This window comes from Papio anubis, chromosome 4 (assembly GCF_008728515.1).
Source record: "Papio anubis isolate 15944 chromosome 4, Panubis1.0, whole genome shotgun sequence".
Lineage (NCBI taxonomy): Eukaryota > Metazoa > Chordata > Mammalia > Primates > Cercopithecidae > Papio > Papio anubis.
The window spans coordinates 74205402-74226956 of NC_044979.1; the positions used below are offsets into that span (position 1 = coordinate 74205402).

Genomic DNA, 21555 nt, shown 5'->3' on the forward strand with positions numbered 1-21555 from the left:
TTAAATGAAGAAGGTGCTGTTATTCCCATTTTATAGATGAACAAACAACATTCAAAGAGACTAAGTGTACTAACATTATAAAACTAGGACACACAGATGTCACTGAAAAAAAAAAAAAAAATGGAAAGAGAGATGCTTCGGCACAGAGAGGGATGCTTTTGCCAAAAGCCCGTGGATGGTGGGTGCAGATTTAGGAATTTTAAACATTAAAATGTGAGTTTGAGGTTTTTCTCCTCCAGGGAAGAAGCGGCTCTCCTCTATTCTCTCACAGAAGTGCATCTGAAAATACACAGAACCAAATTCAAATCCAGTAAACAAATTCCAACAAAAACTGCATAATTAAGGCTGTTTTTGTGATTAGCACCATTTAGTTTCCCTGAATTTACCAGAGCAAACATTGCTACAGCAAAAATTACTGCTAATGGTTGAACCTAACAACAAGAGAAAATCCCCAGAAGGGTCTTTTAGGCCCCAGCTGCAGCTGTGTTTCACTATATTTCATCCTGGAAAGCTGAGATTAACAGGAAAATCAGGCTCTACTGTGCTATGCAGATGTGGCTACAACTATCTGAATTTATTCAGCAAACATTTGTTCAGTGCCCACTATATGTCAAGCAATGTACTAGCCACACCAGGATTGCAGGGATAAATTGTATCTGGCACTCTCTAGGAATGTTCAGATGAAAGAAGTTGATGAGAGAAGGCAGATAAAGAAACGTCAAAGCATTATGAGTGATGTCAGTCACACAGTGGGAGCATAAAGGAGTGAATTAGGAAAGTCTTAAGGGCAGCAGCTTCACAGGATGTTCTCATGTACACGGTTATTCATCCTGAAGCCCTGGGACAGGCTGGGGCCGGTAAGTGAGGAGGACAGAGGCATGGAAGTTTTCTTGGGCTTGGGTAGAAGCTGGTGCCTACTCCAAACTGGGAATATGAGTAGAGGAACAGGTATATATAGAGGAACGGAAAAGTTTTACTTCAAAAATGACCAATTTGCTTATAAAAGATTCATGTGTTGGGGTCTTCTAGGAATTTACATTTATGAGACCAAAGTTTAGCAAACGTGGTTACAAGATACAGATTGGAAAATCTTTAGCCTGTTGCTATTGCAGTATCGACACCAGCAGCAGCAACAATAGCAGTCACTCGTTTTGAGCACCTACCATGTGCCAGACCTTGTGTTAAATACATAAGCAGCATGTAACTTAATCTCATGACAACTTTCGTATGCTAAGCAACTGTTTTGTCCATACTTTATAGATGAAGAGATTAAAGCTTAGATATATACACTAATTCCCAATGTCTCAAGGCTAGGACTTGAACACAGGTCTACGTGACTTCAAAACCAAAATTCTTTCGTTGATCCCCACTTAACCAACTTGCCAATATAACAGATACTCTCTGTTCCTTCTGCAAAGCCTAGACTGATATCTATAGCTCTCATGAGTGTCCCAGGCTCTAGTATGTCTGCATACGTCTCCCACTAGTCAAAAGTTATATGTTTACCAAGAGGCAGAACCTGTTGGTTGTACTTGTTGTTATAATTATGTTATTTTATAAAATATTAAGTGGTGTAATATGTGTGTGAAGGAAGTCGTTGTATCTATGAAAACTTAATACAATGTTTTGGGAAGATTTAATAAAGACTGGCAGCTCAAGAAAATCAGGTATGAGAAGGAAATATAAAAGATAGAGGAAAACCATAAAAATCTAGAGAAATTTTGCATTCCTTTTGCCTTGGAAGGATCTTTTTCATCTGTTTTAAAGATGCTACAATAATTTCGTAGACTATATTTTATTGTTGTAGTTTATACAAGAGTGCATAAAATGTCAGTCAGCAGACCCATAAGCCAAGAGGAAGACTTGACACTACAATTAAAAGATAAGCAATAAATGAATACTTCTGTGATTTAAGTTAACATAAAATGGTATACATATGTGTGTGTGTGTGTTTGTTTGTCAGTGATTCCTCTCTGTATTGCAATTAACCCACCAGTACTGCTCCTGATTCTTTCAAAAGGGAATTCTATGTACTTGCCCAGGTTAAGCATATTATGAGAGAAGAGAAGAGGACAAGAACTTTGGAGCCCACTATACAGAGGTGTGAGTCTTCAAAGTGAATTCATGATAATGTTCAAAGCCGTGGAAGGTGAATTTCAATACAACAGGATTATCCACCCAGGTTTGGAGTTGGGATCATTAAAAAGTATATTCCCAATTTTTTTTTTTTTTTTCCTGCAGAACTTTAGTTTCTGTAGACTGGAAGCATCATAGCATAGAAGGAGGAGCATGGGCTTTGAAATATGTTGGATGTAGCTTCAATAATTTAACTAATTGACTTTAGGTATGGTCTCTGAGTCTCAGTTTCCTCAAATTAAGATAGTATGGTAACACCCATATCCCATAGTTGAGGAATGTACAATGCTGAGCACACAGTAAGTTGCAAAAGTATTGCTCTTCATTTTTTACCCATTTGTGTGGGGCTATTAAAAATATCATATATTATATCATATAATATCATATATATCATATATTAATCAAAAAGGTAGTTAAAGACATGAAAAGGAAAATTTACTATCTCTGTCAGTTTTTTACCCAAAAAAACTGTTACTGCCACATTTGAAGTGGATTTGCGTGTTAGGACAAAGAATTTCAAGAATCTCTGGTTACTGGAAAGATTTTTAATTTGAGCAGAAATAGAGCTAGATACCAATGGAAATACTTTGTTGAAGTAATTTTGGGTTTTGTTGGTTTGGGGCTTTTTTTTTTTTTTTTGGTACAACATTGTTCATCTTCCTTTGTAAATGGCAGATTTAATCCAATCTAATTTTGAGGTTTACAACATTCTGCTGACACATTCCATGTTACATATTTTATTTGCAGTGTAACCACAAAAACAATTTCCATTTTCAATAAAGATAAAATATTAGAAGAATCTATTTTTCTTAGTCCACTAACTGTAACTTTTTTATTTCCAGGTATTTAGGAGATTCTGTAGTAAACGCATCCTTTATCCTAAAGCCTATTTAAGGGTGGAATGGCAACTGTTCAGGACGAGAGAATTCTAACATAATGTTTTAAACATGACATCCCTAGCCTATAATAAGTAGAATCGAGACAGCAAAAGACATATTTGTCCTCAGGATGCTTATAAGGCTAATTGGAGAAAGAAGGCATTAGTAAATGAAAAGATGAAATGAGTGATAAGAATTTTAACAGTACTGCAGGTAATTTGGGTATTGGGAAGGAGAGGATACTGGCAAAGTCCACAAAAGAATCGAGAAGAATGCTTAACAACTTATATTTCTGAAGATAATTTTCAAAATTAAATTGTATATGGATGACAAAGTGCAACTCATACTTAGAGGTAAGAATTGCATATGTTGTGCATATGCTATTCCTGTTATTCACAGTAAGATTGTTAGTATAATATATTACTGCCTTCTTAACAAGTGATCACAGTTCATTTTCTTGATATTACTGAAAACCTCCTTAGGAAGTTCTATATATTACCAAGTTAATGCATTGGCATTCTTGGGTTTATTCTTTTAAAAATATTTGCTGAGATCTTGTTATATGTCAGGTCCCATCCTAGGCACATATTTATATTAATTCTCTCACATATAGTGAACAAGTATTTATTTCCAAGCTAGCAAAAGGAAATCAAATTGTTCATTTCAACTCATGTTTAAAATGTGCCACATTGTTATGGCTTAGTCATACTTTAAATTTAGCATAAGAGTTTCTTGAGTCATTCAATGCTGTATATAGTGAATTCTATATACCTGGTTTAAGCCTTCATAATAAAGGCTTGGGTTTTGCTGCCAGTTGTAATGATAGGGTTAAAAACAAGTACACAGTTTTATACCTCTATATGAAAATTTTTCAGCAACGTATCTTGAGATTACTTACTTGCCAGTCTTGCTGCTTTCCTGTTAATTAATTTCACTGGAATTTACCAAGTATTTGTTGGCTGTAGAAATATGTATGAACAGGAGATGAGTTAATTCACAGAATACAAAAAAAAAAAAAAAAAAAAAAAGCCAGATCTGGAATTAGAGTTATTTAAGATTTGTAGGATCTCATTGTGCTAATAAATAAGTATAAGCTATCTGACCAGCCGGCTCCCATTCTTGAGCTACCTTCACCTGCCAGTGGCAAAGACATTTGAATTGGTATTTATAGTTTAGACATTTTCAGACTGATTTCTACAGAGATCTAGAGTTCCAGGTACTGAGGAGATATATAGGATCAAACTGGAGGCCACCAACCTCTTTTCCTTTTAGTCAAATCACCTGTGATTATATTTGGGGAAAATAAAGGTTCCAACTAACCTGTAACCAGTTTGGAAAATCATTGCTCCACATGGAATATTCTGAGCTTACTTCTGTACACAGATGCCACCAATGTCAAGTTCTCCATGATAATAGCCTCTGTGTGGGGAGGTAGAGCGTGAAGGATGCTGTGGCAGTGTGTTCATCATGGTCGATGACCTTCAAATTCCTTACTAGAAACTGTGTCCACTTTCAGGCTCTGCAATTTAGAGAAACGTGGAAAACTTGGAGAGAAATCAGAGCACAACTACAAAGACAATTACAGCAAATTACTTTTGAGGCAACTAGAATTATTTTATTGAAAAAGAGAAATCTGAAGGCAATTTAATAATGGTCTTTCAGACGTTGGGAATTATTGGACTGGGATTAAGGACCAGATTTCCTTCATGTGCAAACATGGGCAGGGGGAAAGGTGAAGCAGGGGGTTCCTGCTTTGGCAGGAAGAATATAATACAGAATCAAAAGAAAAAAACGGCAATCAGATGCTGAGCCTATTTAATCAAAGGAATAGATCATTCAGTACACTGTTCATGAAAGTGTTTTAAAGACAATATGAATTCCTATCTCTGTTTTATGTGTTAGATAACGTGCTACCTGAAGGAATGAGGATGAGTTCAATGAACTTTGTCTTTTTAACTCTGTCAGTGATTTATCTCTAAATTATATCATAAGGTATAGATTTCAAACAATTATTTTGAATTACAGTATCATAACTTGATGCTACCAGGAGAGGATCTACTTTCTAATAAAGTTAAGGAAATTAGTGGCAAAGAGGAACGTTTATTCCAGAGGTCATGAACTCATATACCTACAGGGACCGGTGGGTATTACAAAGGAGTGAAGCTAACAACATGAAACAATATGGCATTAGAAAAGTTGTGGGGTATCAGAAAGCATATAATTCCTCTAAAAGGGGCAATCACTACTAACTTACCAATTGTTATAATGTCCCAGTATGCCTATATTAACAGATGTTTGGCTTTCTCAAGGAAAGCTGGAAATCTAGAACTTTATGTGAAACATTTTTCTCACATTGACAAAATATTCAGATTTATAACGTGCTAGGCAGGCAAAACAATACACTTGGTGCAGGCTGCAAGTTAGAAACCTTTGGTTTATTCTTTAGCTCACTAGTTCACCATCACAATAATTAACAAGCAAACAAAACAGAACTGTTTGAAGTCTAAAGCTTAGGAGAATTAATCAGCTAAACCTTTGCAAGGCTTAATTAAGGTCCCTTCCAACTCTGTGATTCGTTAAACTCCCCTTGCCTTTTCCTTGCTCCCACTATTGGGTGGTGTATTCACAAAGAGAATTTGAAGAAATTACTTATTTCCCACAGCAACATAATTTTATTTGGTAAAATAATCAAATACTCAGATTGAAAAAACAGTTCTTGTTTCTATATTAAAGATGGCACTGATACTAGTAGATTTTTAGAAACGCACTTGTATATGGCATAGGTTTGTCACTTTGGATCTTTAAACTAACATTTGTTTATAACATTGACTGCATGAGGCATGCTTGACTGAAAAACCTACTTACACTTTCACCATTTGGGTACATGTCTTACTTCTCTTTTATAAAATATTTTCAAATAACTCACCTCCATCTGGGGTAAGGACAGCTGGATTTCTGAAATCCCCTTCCTTTCAGACAGGAGAATATGCCACAGATGAAGAAGAAGATGAGGTAGGACCTGTCCTTCCTGGCAGCGACATGGCCATTGAAGTCTTTGAGCTGCCTGAGAATGAGGACATGTTTTCCCCATCAGACCTGGACACAAGCAAGCTCAGTCACAAGTTCAAAGAGGTATGCCACTACGCTGCAAAATATTTCTCTATGCGTGTTCATTTCATTAAGTATATATTTCTGTTCAAATAGTATATTAAGAATAATCAGTTTGCAAATGAAAGCTTTTTAATAACAGGTTGTCTTGAGTCTCATTGAATTTCAAGTAAAATTTCAGTAAATCTCATTCCACAATCATTGATTTAAATGCTTATTTGTCATAGTGACATACATGTAGCCCATAATTTCAAGCAGTAACTTACATGTGCAGTTTTATGATGTTTAAGTTATGTTTTTTCAGTTTTACAGAAGTTTTGGTACCTGGTGATAAGCTGTTCTCTTAAGGCAGGGATTTCCTAAAAAGGCTGTTTTTGTCTTTCTGTTCATGAGATAGGTTTCTAATAAGCATCAGATGGCATACCCAAAGGGTTTACTCGAAGAGAGTTTAATACACAGACTTTGAACAGAGTTAATAGTACTAACAAGGGATGTTGAAGTGCATGGGGACTGACAACAGCAGGAGGCTATTACCATCAACATCCGCAGCTTTATAAGATGCAGCCACTGCTAAAAGCTGCATCCTTGGGGCAAGGGTAAGAATATACCCTGACTCTGCTTTCCTTTTCTGCTGATGCTTCCAAACCCAGGCAAGGGAGTATGGTGATGCAATCTCAGAGTCTGAAGAGGTCAGACTCCTGAGGCAGTGTGCTCTTAGAGAAGGGCCAAGAATAGAATCTTGGGGGAGGAAATGTGGATAGCTTTTCTTCCAAAGTAACTTCTCAGAACCCTGACACATATAAAACAAAAACAGTGATTAACAGGTCCCCAAGCAGTTTATACTTCCTTGTTTTGGAAGAGTATTCTCCATCACTGAATAGAAATATGTCATTATTTACAACTTGTTCATTTCTTATAAAGACTTTCTAAATTAACTGATATCTTCAAACCAAAGAGCAATGCAGAAAAAGAAAAGTTCTGCAGAAAGTGGCTGAGTGTGAGGAAGAAGTGTAATCTAGTACCTGTTTCTCTGCAGCCCTTATTTGGTCAAAGAATATAAGTTATCAAGAAAAGTAGGTAGATGCCTTGTTCTCTAAGAATATTTTAACTCACAACCCAACTTTAACAAATATTGAAGGCAATGAGATCAAAGTAGTATTCCCTGGCAAAAGCCTATAATACAGCTCTTTCATTTTGCCAGGTAAGTATGACCCCTAGTCTTTGGTAGATAATTGAGCTGGAAGAAGGGTCCATATTCTTCACCTGTAGGTGAAGAGCCTACAGGGCACAGATAATATATGGAAAGTTATATCTTCCATTTTCAAAATTGAGCCAAGGACTCAAAGCTCCATAAATATTGTTTTAAGCATGCACCATTGTGTAGAGTGATCTAGACCAGGTGTTAGCAAATTACGATATATTGTCCAAATCTGGCCTACTTTTTATAAATAAAGTTTTATTTGAACACAAGCATGCCCATCTCTTTATTGTTTGTGGCTGATAACATACTGTAACAGCAAAGTTGAGTAGTCACAATAGAGACTGTATGGCCTGCAAATCCTAAATTATTTGCTTTCTGGTCCTTTACTGAAAAATGTTGCTGACCGTGGTGTAGACTGCTGTGTAATCTGGCTGATTCTGTGTAATGTGGCTGATTTATGTTTAGCCTGAGTAACCAGGTCTGTAACTTTCTTTTAGTTTTGCTTTCTAAGAATTGGAATTTTGTCCTCACCTCAATAACAGGCAATATCACATCGTCCCACTTACAATTCTTTTATCTTCTTTTGTTTTACATTTAAGATTAATATATTCATTTCTTCAGAATATTGTCCCTGCATATCACCTGTGTGGCACTCTTTTTGTGAAATTTCTTTATGTGATTAATATACATGTCCAAATATTATATAGCACTAGGCACTTTTAACAGGATTATGCACAAAACTTGGGGTGAGTGTAAAGGGTCATATTGTATTAGCGTCTTTACAAAGTTTCATGTTACAGGATTGTCTTAATTATTTTAAGCAAAAGTATGTTTTACTACTTGGGCAGAACACATTAGACTGACATTATCTCAATCAGTTGTGCTTTGGGCCTGTTTTGTATCTATCTTCCTGCTAGACTCTAAGCTCCCATGTTTTTGTTTATTATCGTGTCCTCAGTCTTTGTATAATTCTTGGCATATAGTTAGTGGTGAAATATTTAGGGAATGAATGGTGTCAAACATATACTGGAATTTGTTGTATGATATAAGACATGTACCTAATTTAACGTTTCCAAATAGCCAACAAAAGTTGGTTAACCCTTTTATTAAATGATCATTTACCAATTTCCCTTTGGTAGGAGGGCCAACATTATTATCTAAAGAATTTGTGCCTTTACCTTCTGAACTGCTTATGGCTTCATAGTCTGCTCCATCTTCTCATTTTTCTTCAGTGCAATACTATTAGAATATACATCAGTATTGATGGGCTAAGTCACATTATTCCAACTTTTCAAAAATTCCTTTATTTTTCAACTTATTCAAGAAAATGTATGAATCACTTTATAAATACCCTTGAAAAATACTCTGCATTTTTTGTTGTAATTATGTTAAACTAGTAAATTTGCAGGGAACTGGCATTTTAAAAATCACATCGAATCTTTTAATCCAAGTTCATGGAATATATTTGTTTAATTAAAGCCTTTTTTCTCATCCTCCCTAAAGTTTTATAGTGCCCTTTATTCATTATGTAAGTCACATACATACTAAGTTACCTAAGTATCCAGCTATAAGTAACAGAACATATTACTGGAGTAGGTTAAATAAAAGCTGCCATATGGCCAGTCATGGTGGCTCATACCTATAATCTCAGTTCTTTGGGAGGCTGAGGTGGGAAAATGGCTTGAACTCAGGAGTTTGAAGTTACAGTGAGCAATGAAGGTTGCCACTGCACTCCAGCCTGGGTGACAGAGCCACACAAGACCCCTTCTCAAATAAATAAACAAAAACTGGGAGGATTAAGATGGCAGGTAAGAGTCAGGACTGCTTGCAGCTCCTGCTTGGATGGACAGAACAGCGTGTGGAGACTCACATCGTGAACTTTTGCCCCAAGAACTACCGCAGGAAAATACCAGGAAAGCCAAGAGAATCCACAGACCTTTAGAAGGAACTGGATCACCACTGCAGGCTCCCTGAAATGCCAAAAACCTGTGAGTCTGCTTGCTTTCTCAACAGGGAGGCTCCTGGTTTAGTGTGAGTTCTCAACGCTGGTCATGAGCTGCCTGGAAATAGACGTGGCGCTGTTGTGAAGGGCATGGTGGGTGTGAAACTGGCCATTAGGACTCTGGACTTCATGGGAGCAGAGTGAGGCCTATGACTGCCGGCTTTCCCCCACTTCCCTGGTGGCGTATGTGACTCAGCAGAGGCAGCCATAATCCCCCTGGAAATATAACTCCATTGGACTGGGAACCACAACCCCATCCCCCACAGCAGCCACAGCAAGCCCTGCCCAAGAAGAGACTGAGCTAAGACACTCCTGTCCCTCCCCCAACCTGGTGGTCTTCCTCTACCCACCCTGGTAGCTGAAGACAAAGGCTATAATCTCTTGGGAGCTCCATGGCCCTGCTGACTGCCTGAGAAACCTGAATACTTAACCAGGTATTCATATTTTGCCCTAGGGCAAATATGCATCCTCCCTATAGGACCCCAGCTCATGTGCTCTTGAAATTGCCACCTCCTGACTGGAGTCCAACCAATATAAGACCAGCACACTAAACAAAAATACAACCAAGGACCCTTCTGAGTCCACGTCATTTCCCTGCTGCCTCCATCAAAGCAGGTGCTGGTATCCATGGTTACAAGACCTGAAGATGGATCACATCACAGTACTCTTTGCAGATACTCCCGAGTACCAGCGCACAGCCTGGTAGTTCCGCTGGGTGGCTAGACCCAGAAGAGCAAAAATAATCACTACATTTCAGCTCTCAGGAAACCCCATTCCTAGGGGAAGGGGGAGAACAGCAAATCAAGGGAGCACACTGTGGGACAAAAGAATCTAGACAGTAGCCCTTGAATCCCAGATCTTCCCTCTGATGTAGTCAACCCAAATGAGAAGGAACCAGAAAAAACAGTTCTGGTAATATGATAAAATAAGGTTCTTTAACACCCCCAAAAGATCATACCAGTTAACCAGCAATGGATCCAAACCAAGATGAAATCTCTGAATTGCCAGAAAAATATTTTAGAAGGTCAATTATTAAGTTAATCAAGGAGGCACCAGAGGAAAGTGAAGTCCAACTTAAAGACATCAAAAACATAATACGGGAAATGAAAGAAAATTTTTCAGTGAAATAGATAGCGTAAATAAAAAAACAGTCACAGCTTCTGGAAATCAAGGACACACAGAAATACAAAATGCACTGGAAAGTCTCAGCAGTAGAATCGAACAAGCTCTGAAGAAAGAACTTCAGAGCTTGAAGACAAGGCTTTCAAATTAACCCAATCCACCAAAGACAAATAAAAAAGAATTTTTTCAAAATGAATAAAGTATCCAAGAAGTTTGGGACTATGTTAAATGTCCAGACTAAAAACAATTGGTGTTCCTGAGGAAGGAGAGAAATCTAAAAGTTTGGAAAACATATTTGAGGGAATAATTGAGGAAAACTTTCCCAAAAGAAAGAGAAATAAATCCTCGAATTACACCAAAATAGAACCTACTTAAAGCATAAATCTCACAGGACCTTTATAATAACACAATGGAAAAAAAATATTCAAGCAATAAACAGCACAGTGCTAGAATAGTACCTCACATATCAATACTAACATTGAATGTAAATGGCCTAAATGCTCCACCTAAAAGATACAGAATGGCAGAATGGATAAGAATTCACCAACCAAGTTTCTGCTGTCTTCAGGAAACTCACCTAACACATAAGGACTAACATAAACTTAAGGTAAAGGGGTGGGAAAAGATATTGTATGCAAATGGACACCAAAAGCAAGCAGGAGTAGCTATTCTTATATCAGACAAAACAAACTAAAGCAACAGCAGTTAAAAAAAGACAAAGAGAGAAATTATATAATGATAAAAGGACTAGTCCAACAAGAAAATATTACAATTCTAACTATATTTGCAGCTAACACTGGAGCTCCCAAATTTATTACTGTTAGACCTAAGAAATTAGATAGATGGCAACACAATAATAGTGGGGGACTTTCATACTCCACTGTCAGCACTTGACAGGTAGGTCATCAAGACAGAAAGTCAACAAAGAAACAATAGGCTTAAACTATACCCTACAACAAATGGACTTCACAGATATTTGTAGAACATTCTACCCAACAATTGCAGAATATACATTCTATTTATCAGCGCATGGAACATTCTCCAAGATAAACCTTATAATAGGCCACAAAACAAGTCTCAGTAAATTTAAGAAAACTGAAATTATCTCAAGTTCTCTAAGACCGCAGTGGAATAAAATTGGAAATCAACTCTGAAAGGAACCCTCGAAACAATGCAAATACGTGGTAATTAAGTAACCCTACTCCTGAATGATTGTTGGGTCAACAATCAAGATGGAAATTTAAAAATTATTTGAACTATACGATAGTAGTGACACAACCTATCAAAACCTCTGGGATACAGCAAAAGCAGTGCTAAGAGGAAAGTTTATAGCATTAAATACCTACATCAAAAAGTCTGAAAGGGCACAAACTGACAATCTAAGGTCACACTTCACAGAACTGAAGAAACAAGAACAATCCAAACCCAAACCCAGCAGAAGAAAAGAAATAATGAAGATCAGAGCAAAACTAAATGAAATTGAAACAAATACAAAAGATAAATGAAACAAAAAGCTGGTTCTTTGAAAAGATAAATAAAATTGCTAGATCTCTAGTGAGATTAACCAAGAAAAGAAGAGAGAAGATCCAGATAAGCTCAGTTACAAATGAAACGGGAGATATTATAGCTGATACCCAGAAATACTAAAAGATCATTCAAGGCTACTGTGAACACCTTTATATGCATAAACTTGAAAATCTAGAGGAGATGTTTAAATTCCTGGAAATATACAACCATCCTAGATTAAACCAGGAAGATATAAAAACCTCTGAACAGACCAATAGCAGGCAGAGAGATTGAAATGGCAATAAAAAAATTGCCAACTATGAAGAAAGGATTCCCTATTTAATAAATGGTGTTGGGAAAACTGGCTAGCCAAATGCAGAAAACTGAAACTGGACCCCTTCCTTACACCTTATACAAAAATTATTTCAAGATAGATTAAAAGACTTAAACGTAATATCTAAAACCATAAAAACCCTAGAAAAAAACCTAGGCAATACCATTCAGGACACAAGCATGGGCAAAGACTTCATGACTAAAACACAAAAAGCAATAGCAACAAAATTCAAAGTTGACAAATGGGATCTAATTAATCTAAAGAGCTTCTGCATAGCAAAAGAAATTATCATCAGAGTGAACAGGCAACCTACAGAACAGGAGAAAACTTTTGCAATCTATCTATCTGACAAAGGGCTAATATCCAGAATCTAAGGAACTTAACCAAATTTACAAGAAAAAAACAACCCCATCAAAAAGTGGGCTAAAGATATGAACAATACTTTTCAAAAGAAGAAATTTATGCGGCCAACAAACATATGAAAAGAAGCTCATCATCACTGGTCATTAGAGAAATGTGAATCAAAACAACAATGAGATACCATCTCATACCAGTTAGAATGACAATCATTAAAAAGTCAGGAAACAACAGATGCTGGAGAGGATGTGGAGAAATAGGAATGCTTTTACACTGTTGGTGGGAGTAAATTAGTTAAACCATTGTGGAAGACAGTGTGGAGATTCCTCAAGGATCTAGAACCAGAAATACCATTTGACCTAGCAATCCCATTACTGGGTATATACCCAAAGGATTCTAAATCATTCTATCATAAAGACACATGCACATGTATGTTTATTGCAGCACTATTCACAATAGCAAAGACTTGGAACCAACCCAAATGCCCATCAATGATAGACTGGATTAAGAAAATGTGGCACATATACACCATGGAATACGATGCAGCCATAGAAAATGATGAGTTAATTTCCTTTGCAAGGACATGGATGAAGCTGGAAACCATCATTCTCAGCAAACTAACACAGGAACAGAAAACCAAACACCACATGTTCTCACTCATAAGTGGGTGTTGAACAGTGAGAAGATATGGGCACAGGGAGGGGAACGTCACATACCGGGGCCTGTCAGGGGGTGGGGGGCAAGGGGAGGGATAGCATTAGGAGAAATACCTAATGTAGATGACGGGTTGATGGGTGCAGCAACCTACTATGGCACATGTATACCTATGTAACAAACCTGCATGTTCTGCACATGTATCCCAGAACTTAAATTATAATAAAAAAAAGAAAAAATAATGTAAAACAATTGCCAACAAAAATAGTCCAGGACCATACACATTCACAGCTGAATTCTGTCAGACATTCAAAGAAGAATTGGTACCAATCCTACTGACACTTTTCCAAAAGACAGAAAGAGGGAATCCTTCCCAAATCATTCTGTGAAGCTGGTATCACCCTAATACCCAAACCGGGAAAGGACATAACAAAAAAAGAAAACTACAGACCAACATCCCTGATGAACATGGGTGCAAAAATTCTCAACAAAATACTAGTGAGCTGAATCCAACAGCCTATCAAAAAGATAACCTACCATGATCAAGTGGATTTCATACCAGGGATGCAGGAATGATTTAACATATGCAAGTCAATAAATGTGATACATCACATAAACAGAACTAAAATTTAAAAATCACATGGTCATCTCAATAGATGCAGAAAAAGCATTTGACAGAATCCAGCATCACTTTACAATGAAAACCATCAGCAAAATAGGCATAGAAGAGACATACCTTAAGGTAATAAAAGCCATCTATGACAGACCCACAACCAACATTATACTGAGCGGGGACAAGTTGAAAGCATTCCCTGTGAAAACTGGAACAAGACAAGGATGCCCACTTTCAGTACTTCTATTCAGCATAGTACTGGAAGTCCTAGCCAGAGCAAACAAGAAAAAGAAAGAAATAAAGGGCATCCAAATCAGTAAAGAAGAAGTCAAACTGTCACTGTTTGCTGTTGATATGATCGTATACCTAGAAAACCCTAAAGACTCATCCAAAAAGTTCCTAGAACTGGTAAATGAATTCAGCAAAGTTTCAGGATACAAAATTAATGTACACAGATCAGTAGCTCTGCTGTACACCAACAGTGACCAAGATGAGTATCAGATCAAGAACTCAACACCTTTCACAATAGCTACAAAGAAAAATAAAATACTTAGGAATATAACTAACCAAGAAGGTAAAAGACCTCTATAAGGAAAACTACAAAACACTGCTGAAAGAAATCATAGACGACACAAACAAATGGAAACACATTCCATGCTCATGGATGGGTAGAATCAATATTGTGAAAATGACCATATTGCAAAAAGCAATCTACGAATTTCATGCAATTCCCATTAAAATACCACCATCATTCTTAACAGTACCATTCAGGACTAAAATTCATATGGAACCAAAAAAGAGCCCACATAGCCAAAGGAAGACTAAGCAAAAAGAACAAATTTGGAGGCATCACATTACCCAACTTCAAACTATACTATGTGTCACCAATATAGCATGGTACTGGTATAAAATTAAGCACATAAACCAATGAAGCAGAATAGAGCACCCAGAAATAAACCCAAATATTTACAGCCAACTGTTGTTCAACAAAGCAAACAGAAACATAAAGTGGGGAAAGGACACACTATTAACAAATGGTACTGGGATAATTGGCAAGCCAGATGTAGAAGACTGAAACTGGATCCTCATCTCTCAACTTATGCAAAAATCAACTCAAAATGGATTAAATACTTAAATCTAAGATCTGAAACCACAAAAATTCTGGAAGATAACATCAGAAAAACTCTTCTAGACACTGGCTTAGGCAAAGAGTTCATGACTAAGAATCCAAAAGCAAATGCAACAAAAACATAGGTAAATAGATGGGACGTAATTAAACTAAAAAGCTGCTGTTCCGTGAAAGAAACAATCAGCAGATAAAGAGACAATCCACAGACTAGGAGAAAATCTTTGCCATGTATACATCTGACAAAGAACGACTATCTAGAATCTACAAAGAACTCAAACAAATCAGCAAGAAAAAAACAATCCCATCAAAAAGTGGGCTGAGGACATGAATTAGTATACAATTCTCAAAAGAAGATAAACAAATGACCACCAACAAACATATAGAAAAATGCTCAACATCACCAATTATCAGGGAAATGTAAATCAAAACCACAATGTGATACCACCTCACTCCTGCCAGAATGGCCATAATCAAAAAAAATAAAAATAAAAAAAAATAACAGATGATGGCATGGATGTGGTGAAAAGGGAACACTTTTACACTGTTAGTGGGAATGTAAACTAGTACAACCACTATGGAAAACAGTGTGGAGATTCCTTAAAGAACTAAAAGTTCTTTCATTTGATCCAGTGGAAAAGAAGTCATTGTGCAGAAAAGATACTTGCACATGCATGTTTATAGCAGCACAATTTGCATTTGCAAAAATATGGAACAAGCCCAAATGCCCATCAATCAATGAGTGGCTAAAGAAAGTGTGGTTCATATGTACAATGGAATACTACTCAGTCATAAAAAGGAAAGAAATAATGGCATTCACAGCAACCTGGATGGAATTGGAGACTATTATTCTAAATGAAGTAACTCAGCAATGGAAAACCAAACATTGTATGTTCTCACTGATATGTGGGAGCTAAGCTATGAGGACACAGAGGCATGAGTGATATGTTGGACTTTGGGGACTGGAGGGAAAAGGTGGGGTGGTGAGAGATTAAAGACTACACATTGGGTACAGTGTACACTGTTCAGGTGATGGGTTTACCAAAACCTGAGAAATCACCATTCAAGAATTTTTTAATGTTACCAAACACCACCTGTTTCCCAAAAATCTGTTATAACAAAAAAACATTTTTAACTGCCACAAAGATTATATTTGCTTCAATATAAATTAGGAGAATTTTCCCCTATTTTTTTATTTTCAGAAATTTCTTTTATAAACGAGCACAACGATTACAAGCATGCGCCACCACACCCAGCTAATTTTTGTATTTTTAGTAGAGACGTGGTTTCGCCATGTTGGCCAGACTGGTCTCAAACTCCTGACCTCAGGTGATCCACCCGCCTTGGCCTGCCAAAGGACTGGGATTACAGACATGAGCCACCGTAATATAAATAAGATTAATAATACAAACACATATACACATTTTTTTCTATACTATGGCTTATATTTGTCTACATGATCTACCAAATCTGAAAAAGCATATATTAAAATCACCAGTTACCATCATTTATTTCTTCCTGTAATCCTACCAGTGGTAGTTTTAGATATTTTACATCTTTGTTGTTAACTGCATATATGTTGAGGATTATTACAACTTCTTTATTTATAACATCTCTCTTCTCCCTTATGGTGCACTTTGTCCCAAATTATATTTTGTTTCATAATAAAAAATTAACTCTGGCTTTCTTTTCTTTATATTTGTTTCACAGCATCTAGTTTTTCCATCCCTTTATTTTCAACAACTCTGTATTCTCTTGTTTAAATGTTTCGTTTAGGCAACCTATTTCTACATCTTACTTTTATAATACTCTGGGAGTATTTTTCAGTTAGTTGGTGAGTCAAATGTATTTACATTTACCTTAATAACTTTAATATTAGAACTTATGTATGCCACCTTATTTCGTATTTTACAATGTCCATGCTTTCTTCTTGTTTCTTTTTTAAGTCTTTCTACCTACTTGCCATTAGGTACGTCAAATTTTTATCTGCTGCTTAAAAGTTGTACATTTGTATTTTATTACCCTGACTTATTTTGACTTAGTCTTAGGGTTTTTTTCCTGGCAATGTATAAAGCAGATCAATATCCATGTCTTTATCATTTAACAAAATAATACCCTTAGCATACCATCCTCTACCTCTCCTCTTGTTGCCAACTTTTTGTATTTGAAGAGTTTTAGTTACATATATTTGTAAGTGTACTTTTTACAAAATAATTAGTTCCAGCTCACCTATACTTCTTTCTGTCCAACTGTAATGGGATTCTGGTGCTGCCCTAGTGTTAATTCACTATTTTCTCTGGTGCTGCAGCTTACCACATTACACAAAAGGTTTCTACCAAAGGCACTAAAGGATAAGTTAGTGTCTAGGAGGTCCAAGATTCAGGGCCTGAAATAGGCTATCCCTGATGTACCTCCAGATACAGGCTTACCCAGGTTATATGGAGAAGATGAAAAATTAAATTGCTGGCCCCCATTCCTGGTTACTGTACTCTCCTGCTTCAGATCCTCAGTTTTCCAAAGACATCTGCAACCATTTGTGTTCTGTATGAGTTTCTCACCAGCTGTTTTGTTAATTGATGAATAAGACCCTGAAGCCCATACATAGTCTATTTTTCTTTTTTGTCGTCTCCAAAGTTGAATTCAAGAGAGACAGGGAATAACTCATGTTAGTTTGCTATGTTGTATTGCACTGGCACTTTCCCCCTCCCTAACTTTGTATTTTTACTTATTCCATCATCCTGTTTCTCTTAGGAATGTTTGATTACTCATATTCTAACTCCTTGCAACCAATGCTGCATTTATTGTCATACTTGATTGTTTAAATATGAAAGCAGTCAAAATTATGAACCTGTCTCTTATTATGCCTTTGGCCACATCTCGTTTCAATGCGCATTCTTCTCATTTTCATCACTTCATAAATAGTCTGTATTTTTTATTTTGACTTTCATTTTCTCTTTGACTTGAACAATTGAGGAAACTTTTCAATTTGTAGCTTTTTAATCTATTTAATGTTTTATTACATTGAGGCCAGATAATAGTGTCTTTTCAAGTTTTTCTTTTTTTGAATGTGATGCTTTCATTGTAGATTAATATGGGTGTTTTTGGTAAAAGTGACATGATGTGTTCTAGACCTCTGGATCCGTATTCATTTTTCCTTACTTAATCTAGGAAATTGAGAATTATATATACTGAAATTATACCTCGTTGTTGTATTTTGTGTCTTACAGCTTTGGTTATCTAGGTTGATGCCATATTGAAAGTACGTAAAATATGACTTCAGGATTTATCAACCTTTAAGTATACTTTGATGTCAGTATTCTTACTGCTACTTTTGTTTGCAGTTGCTGGATAAACACCAGTGTATAAGTGTGTACCTATTTTTAACATAAACCTAATTGTAGCACTTTGTTTTATAGTAGCTTTAAAATAATATAATCACCTGTGGTTCCAGCTGCTCAGAGGGCTGAGGTGGGAGGATCACCTTAGCCTGGGAGGTCGAGGCTGCAGTTGAGTGGTGATTGTGCCATTGCACCCCAATCTTTGCAAGAGAGTGAGACCTTGTCTTAAAATAAATGAACAAATAAAAATATAATATTGGAGTCTGTATTTTTTACTAAGAAAATTTAATCAGTTTAAGTTTATAATTATAATTATGCAAGGTATAGGTGTTCCCACCTTGTTTTATGCTATATGTTTCTTTTATGTTTATTGGCTTTTACTAAGGCTTGTCTTTAAGTTTTTGAAAAGTGTTTAAAAATGTAAGGACAAAATAAAAAAATATCAAAAATGAAATTAAAATTAAAATTAAAAATTAAAATATTAAAGATTAAGAACAAAATATCATTTGAATTCAAATAATCATTTGAATGTTTCATATGGAAGATTTTGATACAATCTTGGGTTCTAAGAGAGATTATTAAAATATAATTGTCACATTTTTTTAAAACTTATGTTTTTGGTTAGTTTTCTAATGATATTTACAACAGTTATACTCTCAGGTTAATCAGTATCCACTATTATTCCTTTTAAAGAATAATTTCTTCATTCTTATATTCTGAATTTTTTCTCATTCTCAGAGTATATCTTTAAGTACTTTTTTTAGTATTTGTGGAGGATATAGTTTCCATGATCTTCCCATACTAAGAATGACATTCTAATTCATTAACGAACTTTTTCCCTGAAAAAGTGGTAGGGCAAGTTTTATTGTTTTAAGCGTGTTTTAAAGGAAAAGTCTGACATAAAGCTTGCATTTGGATGCTTGTATTGTTTTCACCTTGTACTTCAAAAGTTTTTAGCACAATTTATTGAAATAGGCCTTCTTTCATTGATTATTTTTCTTTTTAATTTGCTTGCATTGCTCTTGTTTTTGTTTTGTTTTCATTTTAGTTCATTAATGTTTCCTTCAGTTTTTTTTCTATTTCCGTTTTTTTCTAGAAACACTGTCATCAGTATCTATGACTTTTTTATCATTTTATTTAATTTGTCTTTTTTTCTGTGTCTGAGACTGTTTCTTAAATTTGTCTTGTCATATCAGTGATTTTATTTTTTGTAGCATTAATTATGCTTTTTGTTAATTTTTTATTGGGAAAAATATACATGTATAGTTTATTGTCTTCATCATTTTAAGTGTACAGTTTAATTGAATTAAATATGCTTTTAACTTCAAATTCGCTTATGCTTTTTAGCACTTCTAACATGACTTAATTCTCTCATTAAATGTTTAGTTTTCTTACTCTTCATTCTTTCTTGCTGTACTTTCTTTTCATCCTAGAATTTCAAAAAGTGATCTTAAAATATTTTTTACTTATAGGATACATCATTTTCACAAGTTTACTTACTTGTGTGTTCAAGTTGGTATTTTCTTTACCTTGATTTGCAGTATTTGTTAGTAGACCTAAGGTGGCCTGTTTTTTCTTTCTTTATCTTGAAATGAGACAAAAACCTTTTAGTAATTGGTTAGTCAGTAATTATTCACTTTTTGATTATGAATCTCATTTCTGGACTTAGATTAGGAGGGATATTTAGGTGCCTTGTTTCCAGCCCAGTTGCTGTTTTCTAGCAGTCTGACATCTAGGGCAATTCTCTGTACTATGGTGAGATACTCCCAAGTATTGCCACACAGTTCTCTAAGTTAAAGAGATAAAAAAAAAAAGGTAATTTCCAGTATTCACTGCTACCAAGGCAATTACTGAAGCCACCCGTCTATATAGGGTCTGCAGCTGAAAGTATGCAGTGTGCCATGCATCAGCCACCTTCCTGCATTTCCCCCTAACAGTCGCTTTCTGAACAAATATGTAATACTGAGAAAGTTAGAGAGCCTGGTTTGACGCCCCATTCCTGGGCAACACAGTAGGGGTTGTCCACTTTTTGCTTGGGACAGAATGGATCTCAAGCCATCAATGAGGATGGTACGAAGTGTCTCCCTGATGTCAGAGGGAATCTTGGATAGATTTTTCTTAATTCAACTTCATGACTCTTTTATATTCTATGAACTGTTGTTTTTAGTTGTGTTCATTTTTGGTTATGAGTTTTTCCGTTTTTAATGTGATTTCACTGGTAATTTCGTGGAAGTTACAGCGAGGCTGGCTCAGGAACTGTTAGCCAGGTGCCATTTAAACTGACTGTCCAATTTCTCCCTTGCCATTCCTCCTCAGGAGTCACAGCAATAGCAACAATTTAAAAAAATTCTACATTTCTCTTGAAGAAAAAATGGAGTCTAAAAGTTGGTTTATTTTATTTATTTAAGTCTATGAAAAAGAATCTAGAAAAGTTATAAAATGTGTGGGATAATAACATTAAGTTATCTTTATGAAAGTTTCCACTAACATGTAGGGAAGCTATAAATTGCTGCCTACTTAATAGCAAACAGTTACTTATTTAAAAAAAAGAGCTGTAATTATAGGCCATCAATGACATCCAGCAGCAGCATCATTAATAACAAGTTTATGAGTACCTACTTAGGGAGTGACCTTGTTAGAGAATCTCACCCTATGCTACATATGCTGCAATTAGTGTTACCATTCAGATTAGATTGTGATATTGTTCAGTCAGCCAGTTTTAGTTCATTTTGCATACGTGATTCCGTAAGTAAAACACTTTTGTTAATAAGTAAGATAGATACCATATGTAAACTTTTCAGCAGAAATTACAAAGAATTGTGGCAAAGCTTCAACTTAACACCAAAATGTAGTTAAAAACAACTTTGATTTCTTTTGTGAAGCCACATTGTTGTAGGTAATACATCACTCAAATACTCAAATATAACTGTAAAAGTTTAGATTCCAATCTAGAAAGCACTTTATAAAGTTCTCTGCAAATATTAGTTACTGATTTGCCTTTGTAAAGCAACAGCAGAAAATGTTGCTCTTATCTGATTGTAATATTTCTAGAACTAGAACTCTCTTAAAACGTTTCCTACAAAGATTTTTTTCACTTTTTAAAGAAAAATGTTTTCCATGCTCTCACAGGATAAGTAGAGAGAGGGCAAAAGTTCAGTCTCACCTATTTAAGTTTCTGTG

The 21555-nt window shown here is 35.7% G+C and overlaps 1 protein-coding gene across 18 annotated transcripts in view; it reads left to right on the forward strand.

Moving 5' to 3' along the window:
• PPP1R9A (protein phosphatase 1 regulatory subunit 9A) overlaps nucleotides 1-21555 on the forward strand; it is a 386892-nt gene that overhangs the window by 313065 nt on the left and 52272 nt on the right. For all 18 annotated transcript variants that reach the window (XM_017956944.3, XM_017956945.3, XM_009203380.4 and 15 more), the window contains one exon: nucleotides 5991-6146. In XM_017956944.3, coding sequence (XP_017812433.3) covers nucleotides 5991-6146 — 156 coding nt within the window. The remainder of the gene's footprint in view (nucleotides 1-5990; nucleotides 6147-21555) is intronic.